At 35.3% G+C, this 19,439-nt stretch overlaps 1 protein-coding gene across 6 annotated transcripts in view; it reads left to right on the top strand.

Annotated features, from left to right (window-relative positions):
* The window catches only part of SESTD1 (SEC14 and spectrin domain containing 1), a 53,943-nt gene that overhangs the window by 8,833 nt on the left and 25,671 nt on the right, over positions 1–19,439 (top strand). For 4 of the 6 annotated variants that reach the window (XM_083841354.1, XM_083841356.1, XM_083841355.1 and 1 more), the window contains 4 exons: positions 5,329–5,408; positions 11,481–11,589; positions 14,992–15,082; positions 16,070–16,183. In XM_083841354.1, coding sequence (XP_083697480.1) covers positions 5,354–5,408; positions 11,481–11,589; positions 14,992–15,082; positions 16,070–16,183 — 369 coding nt within the window. In that variant the 5' untranslated portion in view covers positions 5,329–5,353. The remainder of the gene's footprint in view (positions 1–5,328; positions 5,409–11,480; positions 11,590–14,991; positions 15,083–16,069; positions 16,184–19,439) is intronic. The other 2 variants (XM_083841352.1, XM_083841351.1) reach the window with 1 other exon arrangement.

Here is a 19,439-nt window from a genome sequence, read left to right as displayed (position 1 = left end):
GCACGACCTTCAACTTCATCTGCCCTCTCTCTTTAATAGACTTTTAAAATGCTTTTAAACAGTGTCTGATCATTGGTTCTTACTTGATTAGTTTTATTGTAGGAGACTGAAGATGTATACAGAGCAAATGATATTCTTCATTCATCAGAATTACACACTTTAACTCTGACTAACACACAGTTTTAATTGTAGGTCCTTTTTGTGAATGTTTTATTTTTTTAAAGGAATTTTTAGAATTTCAAACTGCCTTGAATTAAAAAAAAAAAGTAATTTACAGTCTTTCTAGAGCTTAGCTTTCCAGAGCTTAGAAATGACAGGAAATGCAGCCTGCCTAGTCATGATTTGATTTCACATTGGAGTGCAGCCTAAAATAGTTTGCATTTTTGTTCTATAATTTTTTTTGACAACTTAGTGTCTCTCCAGTCCTTTTTCCTACCCCTAAACTATATCTATTTAATTCAAGTATGTCTTCAAGAGAATTTTATTCTCAGATAGAATTAGTTTATACTTTGTGGGGTGATGAGAAGATATTTCTCTTCTTCTTTCTCTGGAACACCTTTCAAATGTTTAGGTCTTAAATACAAATATTGTCTGGATTTAATCTTGCTGTATTTCCATAGAAATCTTCAAAAGAACAAATATGTTGTTGGAGGTGAACTTTCATGTATTGATTTAAAAACCTGTAAGCCCAGGTCATTCTAAAGGAGTTCATTGAGATTCTTCGGTGTGTTTTTTATTTTTAGCATGTTTCCTGTACACACAAGTTTTATAACTTAGCCAATTAAAATACCATATGCCGAGTAGAAGGGAGGTATACATACAGCACTCTAGATTGTTTCTGACCTTGAGCAAATGGATTTAATCTCTTTAACTTGTTTCATATCTGTATAATGAAGGATTATAAAAGTTAGTCTTTGTTTTGGAATGATAAAACGCAGCCTGTTGAAGCACTTGTATTTCTGCAAGTGAAATGTGTTCTCTTCAGTGCTCTTGTTTTTCCTGTGTAGCTTTTTTCTCTGAGTCCAAGTGCCTTTTTTAATTTTAATTTTTTAAAAATTTTCTTTTAATTTTTAAAGTAGGCACTGGGTCTGCAGCTTTCAGCTAGACAGCATTACAATACTGAGCATCACATCATTCTTTCCTCATACTAAATAAAAAGCTTGAAGGTCAGCTTAAGACTGTCATTTTGTCTTCTTCCAAACAAGTTAAAGACTTTTTTTAATAGGACTAAATATACTTTTTTTTAACAGCATACTTTTAAAAAAAAAAAAAAAAACCTTTGACAGTTACCAGTGGAAAGTAGATGACAACTTGCTTGAAATTGTTTCACTTTCCAGTAGAAAAATGTCACTTAGTTTTAATTCAACCTGAGATTCTCTAGTGTGCTAGTGAGAGACAGTAAACGTTTTGTTAGTCTTGGAGGTTTTTATCTGGCATGTTGTGATAGCCTGCTGTTGTGAGAGCTCTCTTCTAGATAGAACAAATCAGAGCTCTTACAGAAGAGAGGTAATCGAAAACTTCCAGAGGTTATGGAACAAAGGCTAGGTGTTTGAAATTGTCATAGCTCTGACTCACCTCCCTCCACTCTCAATGAACAAAATACTTCCTTTGGTTTCAGGAAATGCTGAACAAACGAACTATTTTAATCTGTGGACAGTGCCACTATTGTGGCAGAAAAGCAAGCAGCACTTGAATGTGAAATAAATCGGTGCTTTTACAACAGAGAAGTAATGTGTTCCTTAAAATCACTAAGCTGATGCAAGCTTTTGTTCATATGTGAAAGTATGAAAATTCTGAAGTGTGAGTGTGCAAATTTGCCTTCTTTGATTATAATACAGAGCCATTTGTAATAAGTTTGAAATCCCTCTTGAGAAAAAGGGAAAAAATCATTACCAGGTGTGTTCCACATGTTAAGAAAGAAAAATGAATACTGTCAAAGCTAAATTGCTCATACAGCATGGTTTGAGCATGGTTGTAGTGGAGAGGCAAAAATGTCTGCTTGAGTCATTCTTGAGTTTTGTATTTTATGCAACAAATAGCCCACAATTTTTTGCCTGAATCATACAGGAAGCTTTAATAGGATGCTTATCTGGGTGATTGTTTAAAGTGCAAGCTGTCTTGAGACTCAGTTTCCTGAAAGAGCCAGAACTTGTTTGTTTCTTTCTGTAATGTGTGAAATGTTTTATATAATTGATGAAAAAGACACTTAAATATGGAGATTTTGAATTAAGGGATGGAATGAACATTGAGAATCTTTACACATTAAAATAGGGAGGTAGAGTAAAAAGTTCTTGAGATATTTTTGTTTCCTAATAATAGTTATTTGGCTTCTTTCTGTCTGCAGTGAAGCTCATTGCTTTAACAAAAACGAACTAATATATTTTGCCTTGGGTGTTCTGTTTGAGGCTTTTTTTTCCGCTTCCACTAGATCGCTTACAGTCTTGATTCTCTTACCTGTTTCTTTTCCAAGGAAAGATGTTATTTGTATACATAAATACAGAATTGCCCGGTGAGCTTCAGGTCTCAGTCTGAAGCCCTGTGCCTGGACATGGTTTTGTGTATTTTTCTTTTCCTTCTGGTTTGAGGTATGTGAGAAGGAAATTAACTTAATCATGTAAGGATTGAGTTAATTATATATGTTCTTTGAAATTAGACATGCTTAGGAGCTCTGGGTCTTGCTTTATCCTTTCAGCTACAGCAAAAATGATCTTCCCCACTGGGATGGTGATCGTGAGCTACACAGTAGGAGTTAATGTAAAATAACAGTCACACTTTCAGTACTATCTCAGTGGGAGCATCATGACAAATGTATGGAAATAAAGTATTTGTGAAGTTTTCTCCTTGATCAGCCTTCTGTTTCTTTTCTTAGGTCTCTCTTCCATGGCTTTTATGTTTTCTTAAAAAGCTAGGGAAGAAAGCCAGCATGCTATTTGTCAACTGCTGCCTGGATGAATGTCTGTAGTTCTTATTCTCGGTGGGGCTGGGGTGGACTTCAGGTGCAAGATAACTGCATTGTGCTGCTGTGCACAATGAGATGGTAAATATTTTTTTTTATTTGTATTAAAAAGAGTGGGTGGTCATTCTTTCAGGATGAAAATCATTGTGTGATAAAGATGTGCAGTGATAGTCATTTGTTGTTGTGCTTGCATATTACTGTAGGAGTGCTGTTTTGCTTGGGGTTGAGTGAAACCAAGTGCATGGCACAAGTACAGAAAGAAAAGACTCCGACAGCATTATATGACAGCAATAATACTATGACAGCGATTTTAATCTTCAAATACAGATGTATACATAGAAATGTATAAAGTAGTAAATTGGCAGGCTTGTCAAATATTGGGAAAGTATAAATTGACAAAAATAATGGACAGTTTTTCTTGGCACAGTGAATGCCACCTGAAATATTTTGGCATCATTTTATCCAAGAAACAGTACGGCCCACAGTTTGAATGTTAGCAACAAAAAGCTAATCTGATGCTAAATCTTGATGATCGTATCCTAGCCTTTTGTCTGTTTTGACTGGTGGACTGGAGTGTACCTTCCCAGATGTAGATCCGGACTTAGTGGAGGTTGGTGGAGCTGCCATGGAGTCTGCCATGGAGTCCGTGATATGTGGACCCCATATTCATCCAAGGTGATTAAAAACCACTCAGTCAAGAGTCCTCTCTAAATCATATATGCATCTTTTTGGGTACTTGTCACTATCTCTGGCATGCTTGAGAAAATACAAATTTATTTTTTTAATTGTTTCACATTTACCATTTATATTCTTAGAGATGCTTTTACTCTTCATCATCCCTAGGAACTTTTTTCCTAAAAGTTTCTGCTCTTTTGCAGCTTGTCATTTACTAGTGTTGAGGCTGCAGGTTTTGGTGTGGCTAGAACCCTAGTCAGTCTGTGTCAAAATTCCTCCTTTTATTTCTGTGAAATAACTCTACCTGGTTTGTCTAAGTTAGTATTGTATCCTAATGTTTGGAATTGGCTCCAGCTCTTTACTTCCTTCAGCTGCTTAGCTTACTCAGTAAGTCACTTCTAATATAGTTATTCTATATAATTCTGGTTGTACGTTGCAACCACAAAATGTATCTGTTTACTTCAGCACTGAGATTTTTCTGAAAACCAGTAAACTCAATACACCAATAACAAGTTTATGCCTAGTAAATGAAATGTTTCTCTGTGCTTTTAACTACAAATAAATTTCATGAACCGAATAACTTGCATGTCATTTTTGTGACACTTAGAAATAGAGGGGGAGTGGAAAGTAGTGTTTGAGTATCAAACCAGTTTCTAAAGAAACAGTGTGCTTTGGTGGTTTTCTTGGGGATGTGAGCAAGTTGTCTTAATTATTTCACAATTGGATTTTCAGTTTTGTCAGGAAGATTTGTCTCTACGTGCTTTTCTGAAGAAAGTTTGTCTAATTGGGAAGAATAAATGAATCTGAAAATTGTGATACTGATCTTGGTGCAGGGGTAATGGGAGGGTATGAATGACGAAAGTTGGGTGAAGTAAGTTTGTTATGGGGAAAGCACTGTATGTGGTGCTGCGTAGTACAATAGGACATAGTAAAAACAAGCATGAACTCAGATACTTAGGGGAGGATGGCAGTTGATGCTTTGTGTGGGCTGGAAGACAAGGTTGTAGTTCTAGCATCCTGTTCATAGCCGATGAAACACTGAAGCATTATCACAATGAACAGCGATTTATAACACAATGGAAGTGAGATGAAGGTAAGAAGGGATTTGGAGACAGAGCAGAAAAAAGAGCAGAAGCATTTCCATCTGTAGGCTAGACTTGCTTATTTTGGCTGTTAGATGTTTTTTCTTTAATTGAAGACTTTCTAATGGCATGGTAGCGACAGTGTCCTAACATAAATGTGGCATAAGGTGTTTAATGACAATATCCCCGGTAATTTAAGGTAGACTACCCAAAAGTGGGTGAGAGCACCAATCTTATTCACACTTTCTATATCTGAATGACAGAGCAAAAAGATGATTTACATGTAAATTAATTTTACTTTAATGGAGTTGGGGAAATAAGGCTTTTATATGAATTGTTTCTGTATCCTTGGTTGAGATTCCGCTTTGATTTTTCTTTTTTATGAGGAGGAGGAAGATATGCTTGTTTATAATCTTACGCATTTTTCATGTAAGTATTTATTTTTCCTCAGTTTTTACAATACTTTGAATTTATTAAATGTAATGAGCTGACTTTTGATTTTGGTGTTCTACACTTTCTTCAGAAGAGTATAGAAGTGCTTTGGCCAGTGTGCTTTCTAGTGAAACATTGCAGTTGATTTTCCCTGCTTGGTGACTTCAATTTCTTGTATTTCAGAGCTGTGGAAATTAACTGCAGTAGAATGGAAGCGTCAGTAATATTACCCATTCTGAAGAAAAAATTGGCTTTTCTTTCAGGTACAGTTTGTTTTCCTCAACTTGTTCCTTTCTGCATATTTGGATGGGATTTTTAGTTTGCTTTCTTGTATTTATTGGATATATGTAATGGAAATAAATTATAGGCTAGCACTTTATCATATTTCAGAAGCATCTGTGAACATTTTTTATCTAGTAGCCAAGCTATTGTAGTTGGCATCTAGCACTTTTCACTGTAGCCCGTAACTCAACTCCACAAAGCTGATGTCATGAAGTTGCAGCATATAAGTAAAATAATGATAATTTAGCAGACATTCAAGAATAACCCTTTTTGTTTTGTAAGTGGTTTTAGAAATGCAGGTGGTTAGTTTCAGGATTTCCTTTAGAAAATTTTTCCTTCCTTGTCACCCTTGCCTTTTTTCCAACGTAGAAATAGATGGAAGCAGAATTAGCCAGGCATTGTCACACTTTTTTACCACCTAGTTAATTCCGGCAAGGTTTAAATGACTGTTCTTTTATTTATTCAAACTTCTTGAGTCTTGGATTAAATGCAACTTTCTCATCTCCCCAAGCCAAAGAAAAACAAAAGGGAATGCTTGAAATGATGAATGATATTCTTTTCCTGATTTCACTGCTGTTATAGATAGCGGTCTTAGTTCTTGGTGTTTAAATGTCCCCTTCAGGGAAGGTAGTTAATTTGCAGAAAACATCTCAACTTTACAAATTGACAAGTGTTGCAATAACTAAATATTCTTCTGTTTTATTTTATTTCAGCTGGTCTATTTTAACCTGCCAATTCACTTGAAGGGAAGGGTGTTCCTTTTTAAATACAGTTTCTTTTTATTTGAATTTGCTCGCTGTCCCAAGGAACTTCAAATCAAACAACTAATTAAAAAAAAAAGAAATGAGCATATATTTACAGTCTGGAACAGTGGAAAACTTCTTCAATAATATCAGTAGATGCATAGTTGTTCAGCATTATACTACAAGGAAATTCTCATTAACTAGAGTGCCTTTGCAGTTTGGCCATTAAAGCTGCCTGATCCACTTTGAAATATAGATATTCTTAGGTGAAAAGTAATTTATTGAGTACCAGGTAAATGCTAGCAACCTTTCTGAACTTATGTAATAGGTTTGACCTCTTTGGAATTGCATAGTATTAAAGGATGTTTTAATTTAATAAATGGTAAAGATTGATGCATTAGTTCTTTTAAGCATTCTTCAGTATAAGTAAAGGAACCCAGCAGACAAACCAGTTTATCATGTCTCTTTAAAGCAATATTATTCCCTGTAGTTCCATAAATAAAGCCATAATGATTAAAAAAAAAATCAGAAAAATGATATTTTAGGGAAAAGTTCTCTGGTGTTTGTATGTTGAAGCCTCTTGTTATTTTAAATTATGTGGGTACAAATGTTGGCACTGCCACCTCTTTCTGGAAGCAGAACACAGTGGTTTCTAGTGGAACAGTGTCTCCTCAGGTTTGGAATTCATGGTGGTGTGCAGACAAAACAAGAAACAACCAACAAAAAAAACACCACCAACAAAAAGAACCACTTGAGTGCAAAATAAATTATGGAATTTCTTTTTTTATGTTCTTAGTTGCTTTCTTTAGCTTACATGTATTTTTTTTCAGTTCTCAGTTTGTAAACTGTATCACTTCTAAGTTATGGCAAATCACCATGATGCGTCTCTTGATTTTTTTTTCGGTTTTAGTTCGAAGCCTAGGGACTTAGCCTGAGAGTAGTGCTCTTTTGTAAGACAAAGAAATTCCAAGTTTATTATGCCTAAAATCATAATCGGATTTTGTGTTTCTCTCTCACCATTGTATTCTGAAGGTGGTAGTAAATGTTTATGGAATCTCTAATATTTAGAAAGGTGTTAAATGTAATACAGCTAAGATAAAAGAGCAATTTACTTTTATTCGATTTAATGGTTTTTGTTTAATGTGTTAATACTGGCAAATGTACACTGTATGATAGCTATCAATTCTTAACTGGTACCTTTAGGGTAATGTTCCTTTAAAGCCTCAGTTTTTCAGTATTTCCTTTAAAAATACAATTTTGAGTTAAAATGATTTTTAGATGGGTAAAAATGAGTTAGCTTTTATGTAAATCACTGGCTATCCTACACTGAACAAAAGAATGAGTTATAATTCCTGCTTTGTCCTCATTTTATGCTATGACAGGTTGGCAGAATATTTACCTGATATGTGTATTTCAGACAAGAAGGCAAAAATCACTGTGCAAGCAGAATATAGATGTTTGAATCTTTTCTGCTAATGTTTACAAGATGGAGGAAAAAAACTTCAGTTACTCAAGATGACTTGTACTGAAAATTAGTAATTTTAGGAAATTATTCCAGTCTGTGTGAAATGTAAAGAGAAGTGTTTTTCTGTGGGTTCAGCAAGTGCTGTTTTAATCTAGATATAAAAGTGAAAATTTCTGGGTGGCTAGTATTTTACACAAGTGGACTTCAAGTGCTAATTCTAAATTTTGACTTGTAAGACCCTTTTCAACACTGGAGTCTTTCAAGTCTGTAAACTACATATGAACTACTATTAATTGTTAACTTCCTTTGTGTGGATTGGTGCTAGTCTCATGAATCCAGAAATAGCATGTAGAAGAGCAAGTCTTTCAGCTGTGAATCAGCCATGATAAGAGTAACTTCGTATAAATGCAAGAACACATGTTTCTGCAAACCGTCCCACCCCCCACTGCAAATAACTTAAATGAAATGAACATCTTTAAGCCTCCATCTCAAGATCGCTCTTGAGTTCATGGGAGGAGGTGAAGAGGGAGCATTAGATACAATACCTACAAATCCAGAGTTGCTGCCATGGCTCCTGATGGAGTTTCTGTCTCTGGAGGTCAGACCAAGGCCAACTTTCAGTTGTTCCTCATAGAACTTTCAGTTGTTCCTTATAGAAATGCCTTCATAACTTCTGGTGTTATTACTTTTCCTATCATGAGCTCACTCAGTTTGATCACCAGCTTCTGTCCATTCTGTGTTTTTAATTTTTATGGTTGTGACATTTTTCTTTACTGTGTTAGTTTTTCATACTTCTCCATTTTGATACATCTAAACTATTTTTGAACTTAGCTATTGCAGTTTTCAGCTTTTAGTTTCAACCAATTTGTTTTCCAAATTCTTGAAAATTGCTGTCCTCCTGCCTTTCAGAACTTAAAAAAAAAAAAAAAAATCACAGCTTTTTGGATAGGGAAAGACCAAATGATGCCCAACCACATAGGGAAAGGCTTCATTCTTCATCTTAATGTTCTGTTTTTTTCTTGTTGAGATAGCTAACAAGCTACTGTTGAATCAGTATGGCTTCTGAGGTATTATTTCACATCCACACAGCATTTTCCTCTTATTTGTTGGATTTAATGTGGGTTCACTAGCCAGTGTAGACAGTGGGGAGAAATCATTTTTTTCCACTCCAAGTGTACAGATGAGAACAAATCTCAATTTTCTTGTAAGGATTGAGTTACTTTTCCTTCCTTTTTTCTTCCCCTTCCCCTATCCATTTTGCAGGCTTTCTGACTGGAAAGGCTTTTGGCCTGAAACAGACAAGGATGAACAGTCTGTAAACAACTGTTCCTTCAGACTTTGAACTCCTTCATGGATTCTGGAGAAAGGATCTACCTGTTTATCCTGTCTCATGTAGCACCACTCTTATGTTTAGAAATAGTTATTAAAATCTGTGTTGTTGGTTTTCCAACAATTCCTCCCCTCCATTGATTTTTTTTTTCCCTCACACACACCCAAAAAAAGAAGGGGAGGGGGAAGGGAAACAACTGTTTGAATAGATCACCTGTAAAGCAGTAGTTTTGAAGATGTGGAATAAACTCACCTGGATATCAGTAGATCTTCAGTACTATTTGTGGAGATTAGGCAGCTTTGGAAGCAAGGAAAAAATTGCAATTAAGATGCCAACATATATTGTGCAAACAAACTTTTCATTATCACACCTGCATCTCTAACATTTTGGGGGGAATTCTCAAATTACGCCAATTTAGATATATACATATGCAAGTGTTACTGTGCCGTACTTGTGTGCTTTGTCTTATTTCTCCACAGCTGTTGCTATTCTTTAAAAAGTTATGCTCCCTGATTTCAGGGGGAGAGGGAAGGCAAAAACATGATTTCATGGCTTTAACCACATAAACAGCACATTTACAATTTGAAAATATTTTTTTTTCCCCTTCAGGACACAGAAAAATTACTTTTCTTTCTCATCTCCAATGAAGCTGAGATTGTCAATCACCTTGGTACAATTACGTGTTTAAAATCTGAAGTTACTAACTGCCTCCTTATATGTACTTAAATGGTTCCATGCTATTTTGGACTGATTTTTTAAAAAAAAGTTAATACTTTTTTTAGAGTAAGTTTTGAATAAAATGGAAAAGCCTTTCCAATGCTCCAGACTGTGGGAAACTTACTTTGAAGCTGGTTTAATCTAGAGATGGGTATTAATATTTTTTAAATACAAACAGCTGATAATTAAAGCAAAACTGTAATAAGCTATAAAGTCAAGCAGTAGGTCCTTCTGGAGAGGTCCTTCTGGAGTCTTCACATTCAGTCATGTTTTTCACTTCATGTGCAAGTTCCGTTCTCCACTTCTTTACTTTTTCTTCTGTTCCCCCGGAACAACAACAACAAATTAATAAAAATAGTTGGAGTCTGAAATAATCTTTTTTTTAGCTGATTACAGACATTAAAAGATTTAAGGCTAGAGAGGAAGAAAAATAGATAAGCTGATTTGCTCAAAATAGTGAATACATGAACTAGATAGGAACTGTTCCAAATTATGTGGAAAGATACAGCACAGCTACCTCTGGCCCGTTACTGAATTTAGTTCTCCAAGTTAACAGCTATTTAGGAACAAATTTTTTGATCCCAAGACCTTGTGCGTTCAGAAGATCACCAACGATATCCCTGTACTTGGAGATGCAGTGAATACAGAAGGGTCTGCTGCACACCTGACTGGTTTCCTTCACACTACAAGATTTTCTGGTTGACCTTTCTGATAGAATAGAAGCACGTGGTAGGAAGCTGTGTCAGTATTTATTTTTCATGTGATCTTGTTCTATTAAGTATTTTTAGCTTCAGTTGCAGTTTAAACTATGAGAAAACTCAGTCCAAATCAATTTTGGTTGCTGGTTTATAGCCATGTGACTCAAAAGTCAGTCTTTTAGAGGAATCACAGAATATCTGGGTTGGAAGGGACCCATGAGGATCATCAAGTCCAATTTCTGTGTCCCCAAAGGACCATCAAAAAAAAAAAAAGGAAAGGACCAAAGAGAAAATTTCAGCTCTTTAAAGAAAACTTTTTTCCATTTAAACTGTACTTTTCCAGAGACTATCTGGATCCTGTGTAATCAAAAATGACCGAAACCACAGCTGTAGAACATTCTACTTAAATGCAGCACCTTAGCATCACTTAACAGTTGATCTTACTGGATCTTTGTAACTGTTACGGCCTGTATTACTTTTATTAGAAGGGTTTAAAACACATACAAAGATTAAAGCAACTGGCTTGAAGTATTTATCTTAATTGTGAGGTGACTGTTACACGTTTGTAAGTAGGTATGGAAATCTTACGAGTTTGATGCTTGAATTACCAACTTAGAATATATTCCATGGGCAGCCTGTGTGGTAAAAAGATCCTCCTTTGTATAGTGGGTGTTTCGAGGAGGTCCTGTGTTATTTTGAGAGCTGCTGTGTGCTCGCTCACCTTGGAAGCTTACCATGTTTCTGTCAGGCTGGTATTGTAGATGGTTTAGGAAATGCTTTTTGGAAAACATTATCTAGATATGCAAAAAAAATGCTTCTGTAAAACTTGATTTAGGGTGACGTTTGTGTTGAAAGCACAGAATGAAAGACTGATCAATATGAATGGGATCTATGCTCTGAAGCTTTGGTGATGCATTAAATATTAGTGTGGTGAATGAATTCTCAAGTCTGAGAGGAGAAGCTTCACTTGTGATTTTCATAGCAACTAGAAATACTAGTTTCATGGTGTGTTTTGGGACCATGTAGCTACAAAGTTTTTTGGTGGTGGTGTTTTTTTTTAACGTTAACTTTCTAATGACTTTTTCACTCCCCCCAAATAGGAGGGAAGGACAGAAGAAGCGGCCTCATTCTGACAATTCCATTATGCCTTGAGCAGACGAGTATGGATGAGCTGAGTGTCACGCTAGACTACCTGCTAAGCATTCCAAGGTGATTTCAAAGGTGTTTGGCTCAGGGCTGCTTGCTTTTCCAGTGATAGAAGGGGTCTCTTGTTGTTTCTTTTTTTTTTTCAATTTGACTTTCAATACAAAATAAATTTTATGTAATTGGTTGTTTAAAATGTACTATAATTTGATTTAATCAGAAACATAAGTTTGAATAAACCTAGAGATATCTATTAAGGCTTGCCTGAGTCCTTTCATTCTCTGTATCTGGCTTTGGTTGTGGTGTGTTTTTTTTTGTTTTGTTTTCCTTATGTATTTCCTCACTCCTTTCTTGGGATATTTTTGGTTATTTATTTCTAATGACAGTGCATTTAAACTGCCTTGTAAATTAATGAGCTACCATTGAAATTCTTAAGCTTACAAAGGTATCATTGCAGTTGCTGAATTTACCCACAGTAATAAAGCTTCCTCATCTTTTTTTACTTTGCTATGTGCATACTCTTGGTAATCTCTAGAGCTTAAACATGCACTAAGTTTAAAAATAGATAAAATCTCACGGAAGTTAATGAGTTTACTCAAGTGTTTAAAGTTGATACCGCTTAAATGTGCTGAATTACGACTTGAGTGTTTTGTTGTTCAGTCCTCACTGTAAAATAATTATGTTCTGCTCATGTAACTCTGTAAATTTATAATGACAGTTTTTGGCCCTAGCTTAGCTGCATTTTATTTCTTAAAATGTAGAGACTGGTCTTTATAGTTGTGTTGTATTTATCTAAAAAGGAAAGAAGCCCATCAACTAAATGTTTGTTTGTATCCCTTTAAGTATGTTTTTTTGGAAATAAGAATAACTGAAGAATGTTTAGTGCACTTTGTTTATTGGAATCTACAAATGTGTTAAAAACATGGTTAAAAGTCCAACTTCTTTTTGCAGTTAAGGTTGTTGGAAAAAAAAAGTTCTGGTTAGGGAGAGAGTGTCAAAGAATAAGTTCAGTATGTTTATAGATAAAACATCAAAATGTGTATGTTGAACAGCATTTTAGCTGTGGAAGCTTTAGGGTTTTTCAAAGAGCTTGTCTTTTTTAAAGTCATGAAAATCCCAAATTGTCATCCATGCAAGTCATCTCATTGACTTAAGGACTTGGCCACGTTTATGGAACAGATGCAGGCATTGTTGTTCTCGCAAGCATTAATTATTCTGCAGTCTCATCCTGGTGTATGTTTTTACATATATTAGTGTAAAAATAACTGTCTGAAAATTCAACCAAAGCACTCTTTGTACTCTGTACAAACTGGGAAATCTGTTTGAAAGAAAAGTTGTGTTACCACTTTGAATGTTCTGTTTTTCAGTCATGTGGAAAAAATGACCTCTTTTATGGTGGCAGTATGGAAAGATCATTGTCATTTTTGTTTGCATTTTGTTTGGTTAGTGGGAAGTGTGTACTTTTTGGCCTAAGCTCATGCCTTTTGTGTTCTGGAAAGAGTTGCTGAACAGTGTTTGAAAAGGAGGGTTGTAGGAATTAATGTTGTCCCAACCCTGGATAGCTGTCCAAGAAACATTAATGTTACTTTTTTCCCCCCAAGTTCTATCTATAAGGTAACCTAGTATGTTTAACTTTGAATTTAGTTGTGCATGCTACATATTATAATTGTAACTGTTTTGTAAGGCAGGTTTTTTAGCATTAGTGGATAGTTGTTTACAAATTTAAGAGGCATAACCGTTTAGTGTCTTGGGTAACATTCTGTGTGTGAGTAACACTCCTAGATCTTCAGAAAGCACTTTTCTAAAGTTTCAAGTCACCTGTTACACTTTGCTTTGATGCTATTGAAAATTAGAGCCCTATTAAGAATATAAGAAAAGCAAAAGCAGCAGTGTTATCCTATTGCCTGTGCTGGTAAAAGGTTGCTTGCTTTGTTGTGTTCTCTGTACTGTAGTTCAAATCACCGAGTTTTATTTTTTCTTAAATTTTCATATGAGCATTTGTTTGATCGGTTGCTGAACATTTCATAAGTAGTAGTTCACTTTTGGATTTGATTTTTTTTTTTTTTTTGGAATGGATTTAGTAGTTGTAGAGAACAGGTATGGATACCTGCAATACTTCAAGATGTTATAGTGCCACTATTCATCTTGTTCTTGAAAGTACTGGTAGTCAGTCTTTGAGTTCATTCTGAATAAACATTGCATGCACAAGGTGTGATTACTGTTTTTTTTTTTTTTCAGAGTGCTTCCAGGAAAATCACATTTGATTTTACAGGTTCCTTAAGCAAAATCAAAACGAGTTAGGGATTGGCAGCCAACTTTGTAATTAACATTTTCCTGAATAGACATGTGAAACATAATGCTTACTGTTACAAGCAAGTTATGTTGCTTTTTGTAAGCTAAGGAGAAATGGTTTTGTTTTATAATTACAGGTTTGAGAGCCTGGTCACTAAAGAGACTGTACAGTGCTTTTCTACCTCATGTAAATGTCATGTTTTTTTAGTTACTTACAACTTTGCCAGATATGTTTTCTCAGGTTGAAGTTTTTCTATCTAATGTGGTAACTAATGCTAAAAAATACAAACATCTTTCCCTGGCCTCTTCTGGCTGCTGCTGTGCTGATGGTCATATCCAGGGGTTGCTGCCACCTTTGAACTCCGAGCTGTTCTTGTTGGGCACCTTGCTGCCTGCTTCAGTTAGGAATGAGCTTGCCATCTGCTTGTGTTAATGTACTGAGAGCAAGGAAAGTTTTTACTGTTTTTTTCTCATTCAGTACTTAAAAATTCAAAAGCTATTTCTGCTTGTCTTTGCAACTGATTTTAAGCAGAGCTTTTGTACGTAGTATGCCCAGACTCAAACCTTCTTATTAGAAAAGATGTCCGTTTAAAATACTGTTTTCTAGATCTGTAGGCAAAGCCTCTGTCCTTGTAGAGACTTTCTTTGCACTGTAACATTTAGACAACTTGTTCAGGGAAGAAATTCAAGGACGCTTAGATAAATTCCTGCTTGGAAGTGCATCAAATGATATATAGCTGTATCCTCAAGTCTGTGCCAATTCACAGTGACCTCATGAAAACTGGCATCCCTTTGCCTTTCATAGGAAAGGTTGATTTCCAGTTTCATGTCTTTCTGAGGATTTTGTGAAGTTTATAGTGAAGTGGTGAAGTTTATGGTGTAGTTATGAAACCTTTCCAGAGATGCTAAAGTTTAAACATATACTTTCATTAGTGTGAAATACACTTCAGTGCTACTGAGAAATTATAATTTGTAGTATCTATTGTAATTTGTAATAATTGTGCATTAAAATTGAAAATTACTCCTAAGTGAGCAAACCTAAGTTTTGTAAATAGTATTAACATAATTAAAAAGTTTATAGCTGTATTTTCCAGTATATTTAAATCCAAAGTCATTGTGGTCTGACACTTGTTGATGAATTTTTTACTTTTTTCTAAGCATTTTTCTTCTTTTTAGTGAAAAATGCAAAGCTAGAGGATTTACTGTGATTGTGGATGGCAGAAAATCTCAGTGGAATGTGGTGAAGACAGTTGTGTTAATGCTGCAGGTAAATCAATTTTTATACGTTCATGGTTGACAGATTAGTTCTATAGATGTAAACCTAATAACTGTTTTACTGTAGAGGTAGTAATTTCTTAATAGCGAGAGACAATTTATGGCCTTTTACAATCACAGAATGTGTTCTGTACAGGAAGAAACAATATGAAAAGGGAATGATTTCTTCCCTCAAGTGAGTGTCAAGTTCATTACCAGCTCAAAACATGAGATTGTAGATTTTTTTCTAAAACAGAGTTTTAATTTAAAGAATACAGAAGTATGCTCCTGACATCAACAACTATGAGTAGTAGGAATGTCTGCAGGGGACAGTTGGCACTGGTAGTGCATCTAAGTAGGCTTTGATGCAATATGCTGTACTAATTGGCTTCCATTGAAATTGAGTGTAGTAGTTGATTTTGTTGCATGTAATAGTTTCAGTCAAATTATATCCTGGATGCTATTCAAAATAGAGAGGGGAAAAAGTGCTAATTCCCAGCTAGAGAAGTTCATAATAATATATTATTTTATCTCTTCAGAACAGTGGGGTAATGAAAAAGTCTTATTTCTGCTAAACAGTGTAGGTTATTTTCTGGTCTCAGTGGTCAAAGAAAATGCAAGATACAGCACACTGAAACAGAGGAGAGAACTTGGACTACTGACTTTCGTACTGCAATTTTAGTGAAGCCAATCATTCATGTTTTTCTGTATTAGTACAGCATGGACTAGTGGTTGGACTTCAGGACTGGGAGTAAAGAGGTTAGATTTTCTTTTTAGTTCTGACACTTTTTTGCTATGCAGTTTAATGCAATCTAATATTAAGTATGATGGAGCCAACATGGGACATAGATGCAGAAAAATTTGTTTAATTTCTGTCTGCAAATGTAAGTTTTTGAATAGATAGCGACACTCAAATGGAATTCAGTTCTGTGGAACAAGAAAGCTAAATCTTGAATGTTTTACTAGTTTCTTCCCCCTCTCACCCCAATTTTTTTTACAGAATGTTGTTCCAGCTGAAGTATCACTTGTTTGTGTAGTAAAGCCGGATGAGTTTTGGGATAAGAAGGTTACACACTTCTGTTTTTGGAAAGAAAAAGATAGACTTGGCTTTGAGGTATGTAGAGTTTTGTCTTCTTCAGTCAGAAATACTATTTTTGGAATACTAGAATAATTGGATGCAAATGAATAATCTTAAAATAGTTTTATTTTAGATGCTCATTGTGTATCCTTAATAAACCACTGTTTTCGGGTTTTCTACTTGGAAATAATATTAAATGTAGTAATTTCAAATTAGAAATATTTTCCTCAGCAAGAGGATAAAACTGTATGGTACATTTGGCTGATGTTTTGACCGAAAAATTGCTGCAGTGTTTAGTGTGAATTTTGTTCATGACTTTTGTAGTAGATTGTAGAGATGCATTGTTGTATAGTGTCACCAAATGAGTAGTTACCATTTTGCAGAACATCTTATTGCCGCCGAATGCCTCTCTCAACTTTGATTTTTTTCTGACATTAGCAACAAAGGTTACAGGGTCTTTCAGCTTTCCAAAAATAAGCTGATAGTATTACCTCATGAGGCAGAGTGTGTACAAGAGGTTACACACTAATGTTATCAGTTCCATTTTTTATCTTTTTGGGAAGTTAATGGAAACTTCAGTTTTCCCTATTTTTAGAAAATTACCCATATCATCAATCTTTCCAACTGTTTTTGAAGCTAATCTTGTTTGAACTAGGACAGGTTTGCTGTGTTTTCCAAATACTAAAATGCCTGCTTGTTTTGTACAAGGCACTATGAAAGCATCTTTTTTTTTGTGAAAGAGGTTGAAAAGAAAAGATTTTTTGCAGCCTTATCTTACACTGGTAAATTCTCTCAGATGGTAAGGTTATAACGTTCTTGAATACTCCTGTAGAAAAGCTAGTTCAGGGAAAATGAGACTTGGAAATTGGCAGCTAAAGGTTATGTAACTAATAAGTAATATAGTCCTATATTAGGAAAGAGACTATCATCCAGATAAAACACTGTTAATTCGTATGATTTTTGTTCTCTTAAGTCTTTTATCAGACTTTACGTAAAATAAATGGCTTCGTTTCTTTTTTTAGAAACAATTCCTGCATGTCAAAGTGGTGTGAAGGAGTGGAACAGATGGCATGGGTTCTGATTTTCAGTCAAGTGGCCAACCTCTTTATTTTTTCATTTTTTTTTTCATTGCATTACTTCATTTTCATTCTTGTAATGTGCTTTAGAGCCTTATAAGTAAGGAAATCATACATCTTTGTCTTCAGGATGTTTATCTTACAGAATAAGATCATATTTTCAAGTAGTTCCCTAAAGACACTTTCCTTTGAAAAGTAGCCCAAATACAACAGAGCAATGCAAAGAACCCCCGAAAGCCCTGTCTGTGTTTCGGACAGCTAGGTGTTTGTTAATAAAGGTAATAAAGGTAATTAAGTGCCTGAAGTTAAGGGCTGGAAGTGGTTCCAACTGTGGTAATATTGTGACTTTAAGATACAGTTGTGTTCTCCTGGGTTTCACAGATGTCTGTTTACCTTCACCTAAATCCCTTGAGGGGACTGGCAAGGGGGGGTAGTCAGGGTTTCTGTCTTGAAGTTCAGTGTGTAGCAGCTCAGTCATAGCTTGTTTCATCACAAACAAGATTACCAGAGCAAAAAGAGATGAGTAGGTGATGTCCACCTGTTATATGCTAGTCAATTGTTTGTAGCACATCTGAGATGAGCATTAAGAAAGCAACCGAAGCAACCATCTCTACTAAGAAGTTTATTGTTTTAATGCTGAGGCACCAGAATTTATAGTTTTCATGGACTTTACCACAAATGGATATATGACATTTGTATTAAGGAGCCTTTTTATTCCCTAAAGGAAGCTTACATGGATGTTTTTATCATTTGGGGGGATCCTTTTGCATGTCCTATTGAATATTCAGAAGTTTCCTTTGCTGATTTTGACATCTGCCTCCATCTGGTTGCAGACAATTGATGAAAACAGTTGGGGAAAAAAATGGAAATGACGTAGAGGGAGAGGTCAGCTTTGTACAAACAGTATTCAGAGCTCTTGCATTATTAGAGATTAGCGTTAATGGCACTGTTGCATCAATCAAAATCATGCTACTAGAAAACAATAACTGTAGTGTCCAGAGGAATAAAATACAGCACTTCTACTTTTCCCCAAACAATTGTCTGTATTATTTCTGAAAAGGCTTTAACAATGTTTTGGCAGGCCAGTATTGTCGATTAGAGTAGAACAATGATGAGAGGTGTTACCACTCTTCTAGGTTATAAAAAGAAGTAAGTACAGATGGTGGTAAGCTCTGATCAGTACCAAATGGGACACATTTGAAACCTGTTACCAGTCACCTTACTAGCTGTCACTTTGTCAGAAGGGGTGGGCCGAGTGGGGAGGGAAGCAAAGACTTAAGGATTCAACAGGTAGTACTTTTCCCAGTCTTTGAAAGACCCTGTCTTGCCATCTGTCCAGACCTATTCATTTTTCCCTTAGGAGATTTAAGCTGTTGACATTATAGTCTGCTGTCCAAAGGCTTTTGCTTGAGATTGAAAAAAAAATAAAAAAATTCTAAAGCCAACATAATAAGATCACTTTGGAAAAGAAAAATCAGTCCAGTTGCAAGCAAACAGTGGGATACTTCTATTTATAATTGTAAATTGTCTTCGTTTATACCTGTGTCTTAACCAATATTCAGAGCTGGCGATAGAGATGATAGCAATGAGAAGCCATCACAGAGAATGGCAGTCTTCACAGAGGAAAGAAATTAATGAAGATGTTCTTTGTGTTCTTTATGTTAAATCGTGAAATTCGGATGCAAAGAGGATAGAACGCTAATTCATAAAGAAAAAATTGGCAGAATGTGGTGATCTGCCATTAATTTTCACAGAAGGTCAAAGACAATTACTGTGATCAGATTTTGAAAAAGTTTTAGGGATCTGATGGTAACAGTTTGTATGCTCTAAGTGCTGACCTTACAATAGAATTGTCTAGAATAATAAGTAAAGGCAGTCTAAGACAATATTCTATTAGTGTGTCTTTGAGAAGGGTCTTATCTGTTCTACAACATCACACCTTCCAGTTTTCAACCTTTTTTTTTCCTTGCCTCTCAGTCCATGTTCAAGTAGAGATCTGTGGTAGCTAACTAAAAGAGTAATGCAGAGAAAGTTATTAATGTGAAGCAAATGGAGGGAGTTAACATTAACACTGTCACTAGTCTAATTCAGTACAAGAGCTAAATTCTGTTGAGGAACCTCCCTTCCGCTTCCATTTCATCAAAATTTCAAATGATTGCTTTCCTTTTTTTGAAGTTTTCAAACAGGCTTACTGCAGTTGTCTGAGATAAGTCAAT

Source organism: Anser anser (assembly GCF_964211835.1).
Source record: "Anser anser genome assembly, chromosome: 6".
NCBI lineage: Eukaryota > Metazoa > Chordata > Aves > Anseriformes > Anatidae > Anser > Anser anser.
The sequence above is the reverse complement of the archived record's forward strand: the minus strand, read 5'-3'. Positions and strand labels throughout refer to the sequence as shown.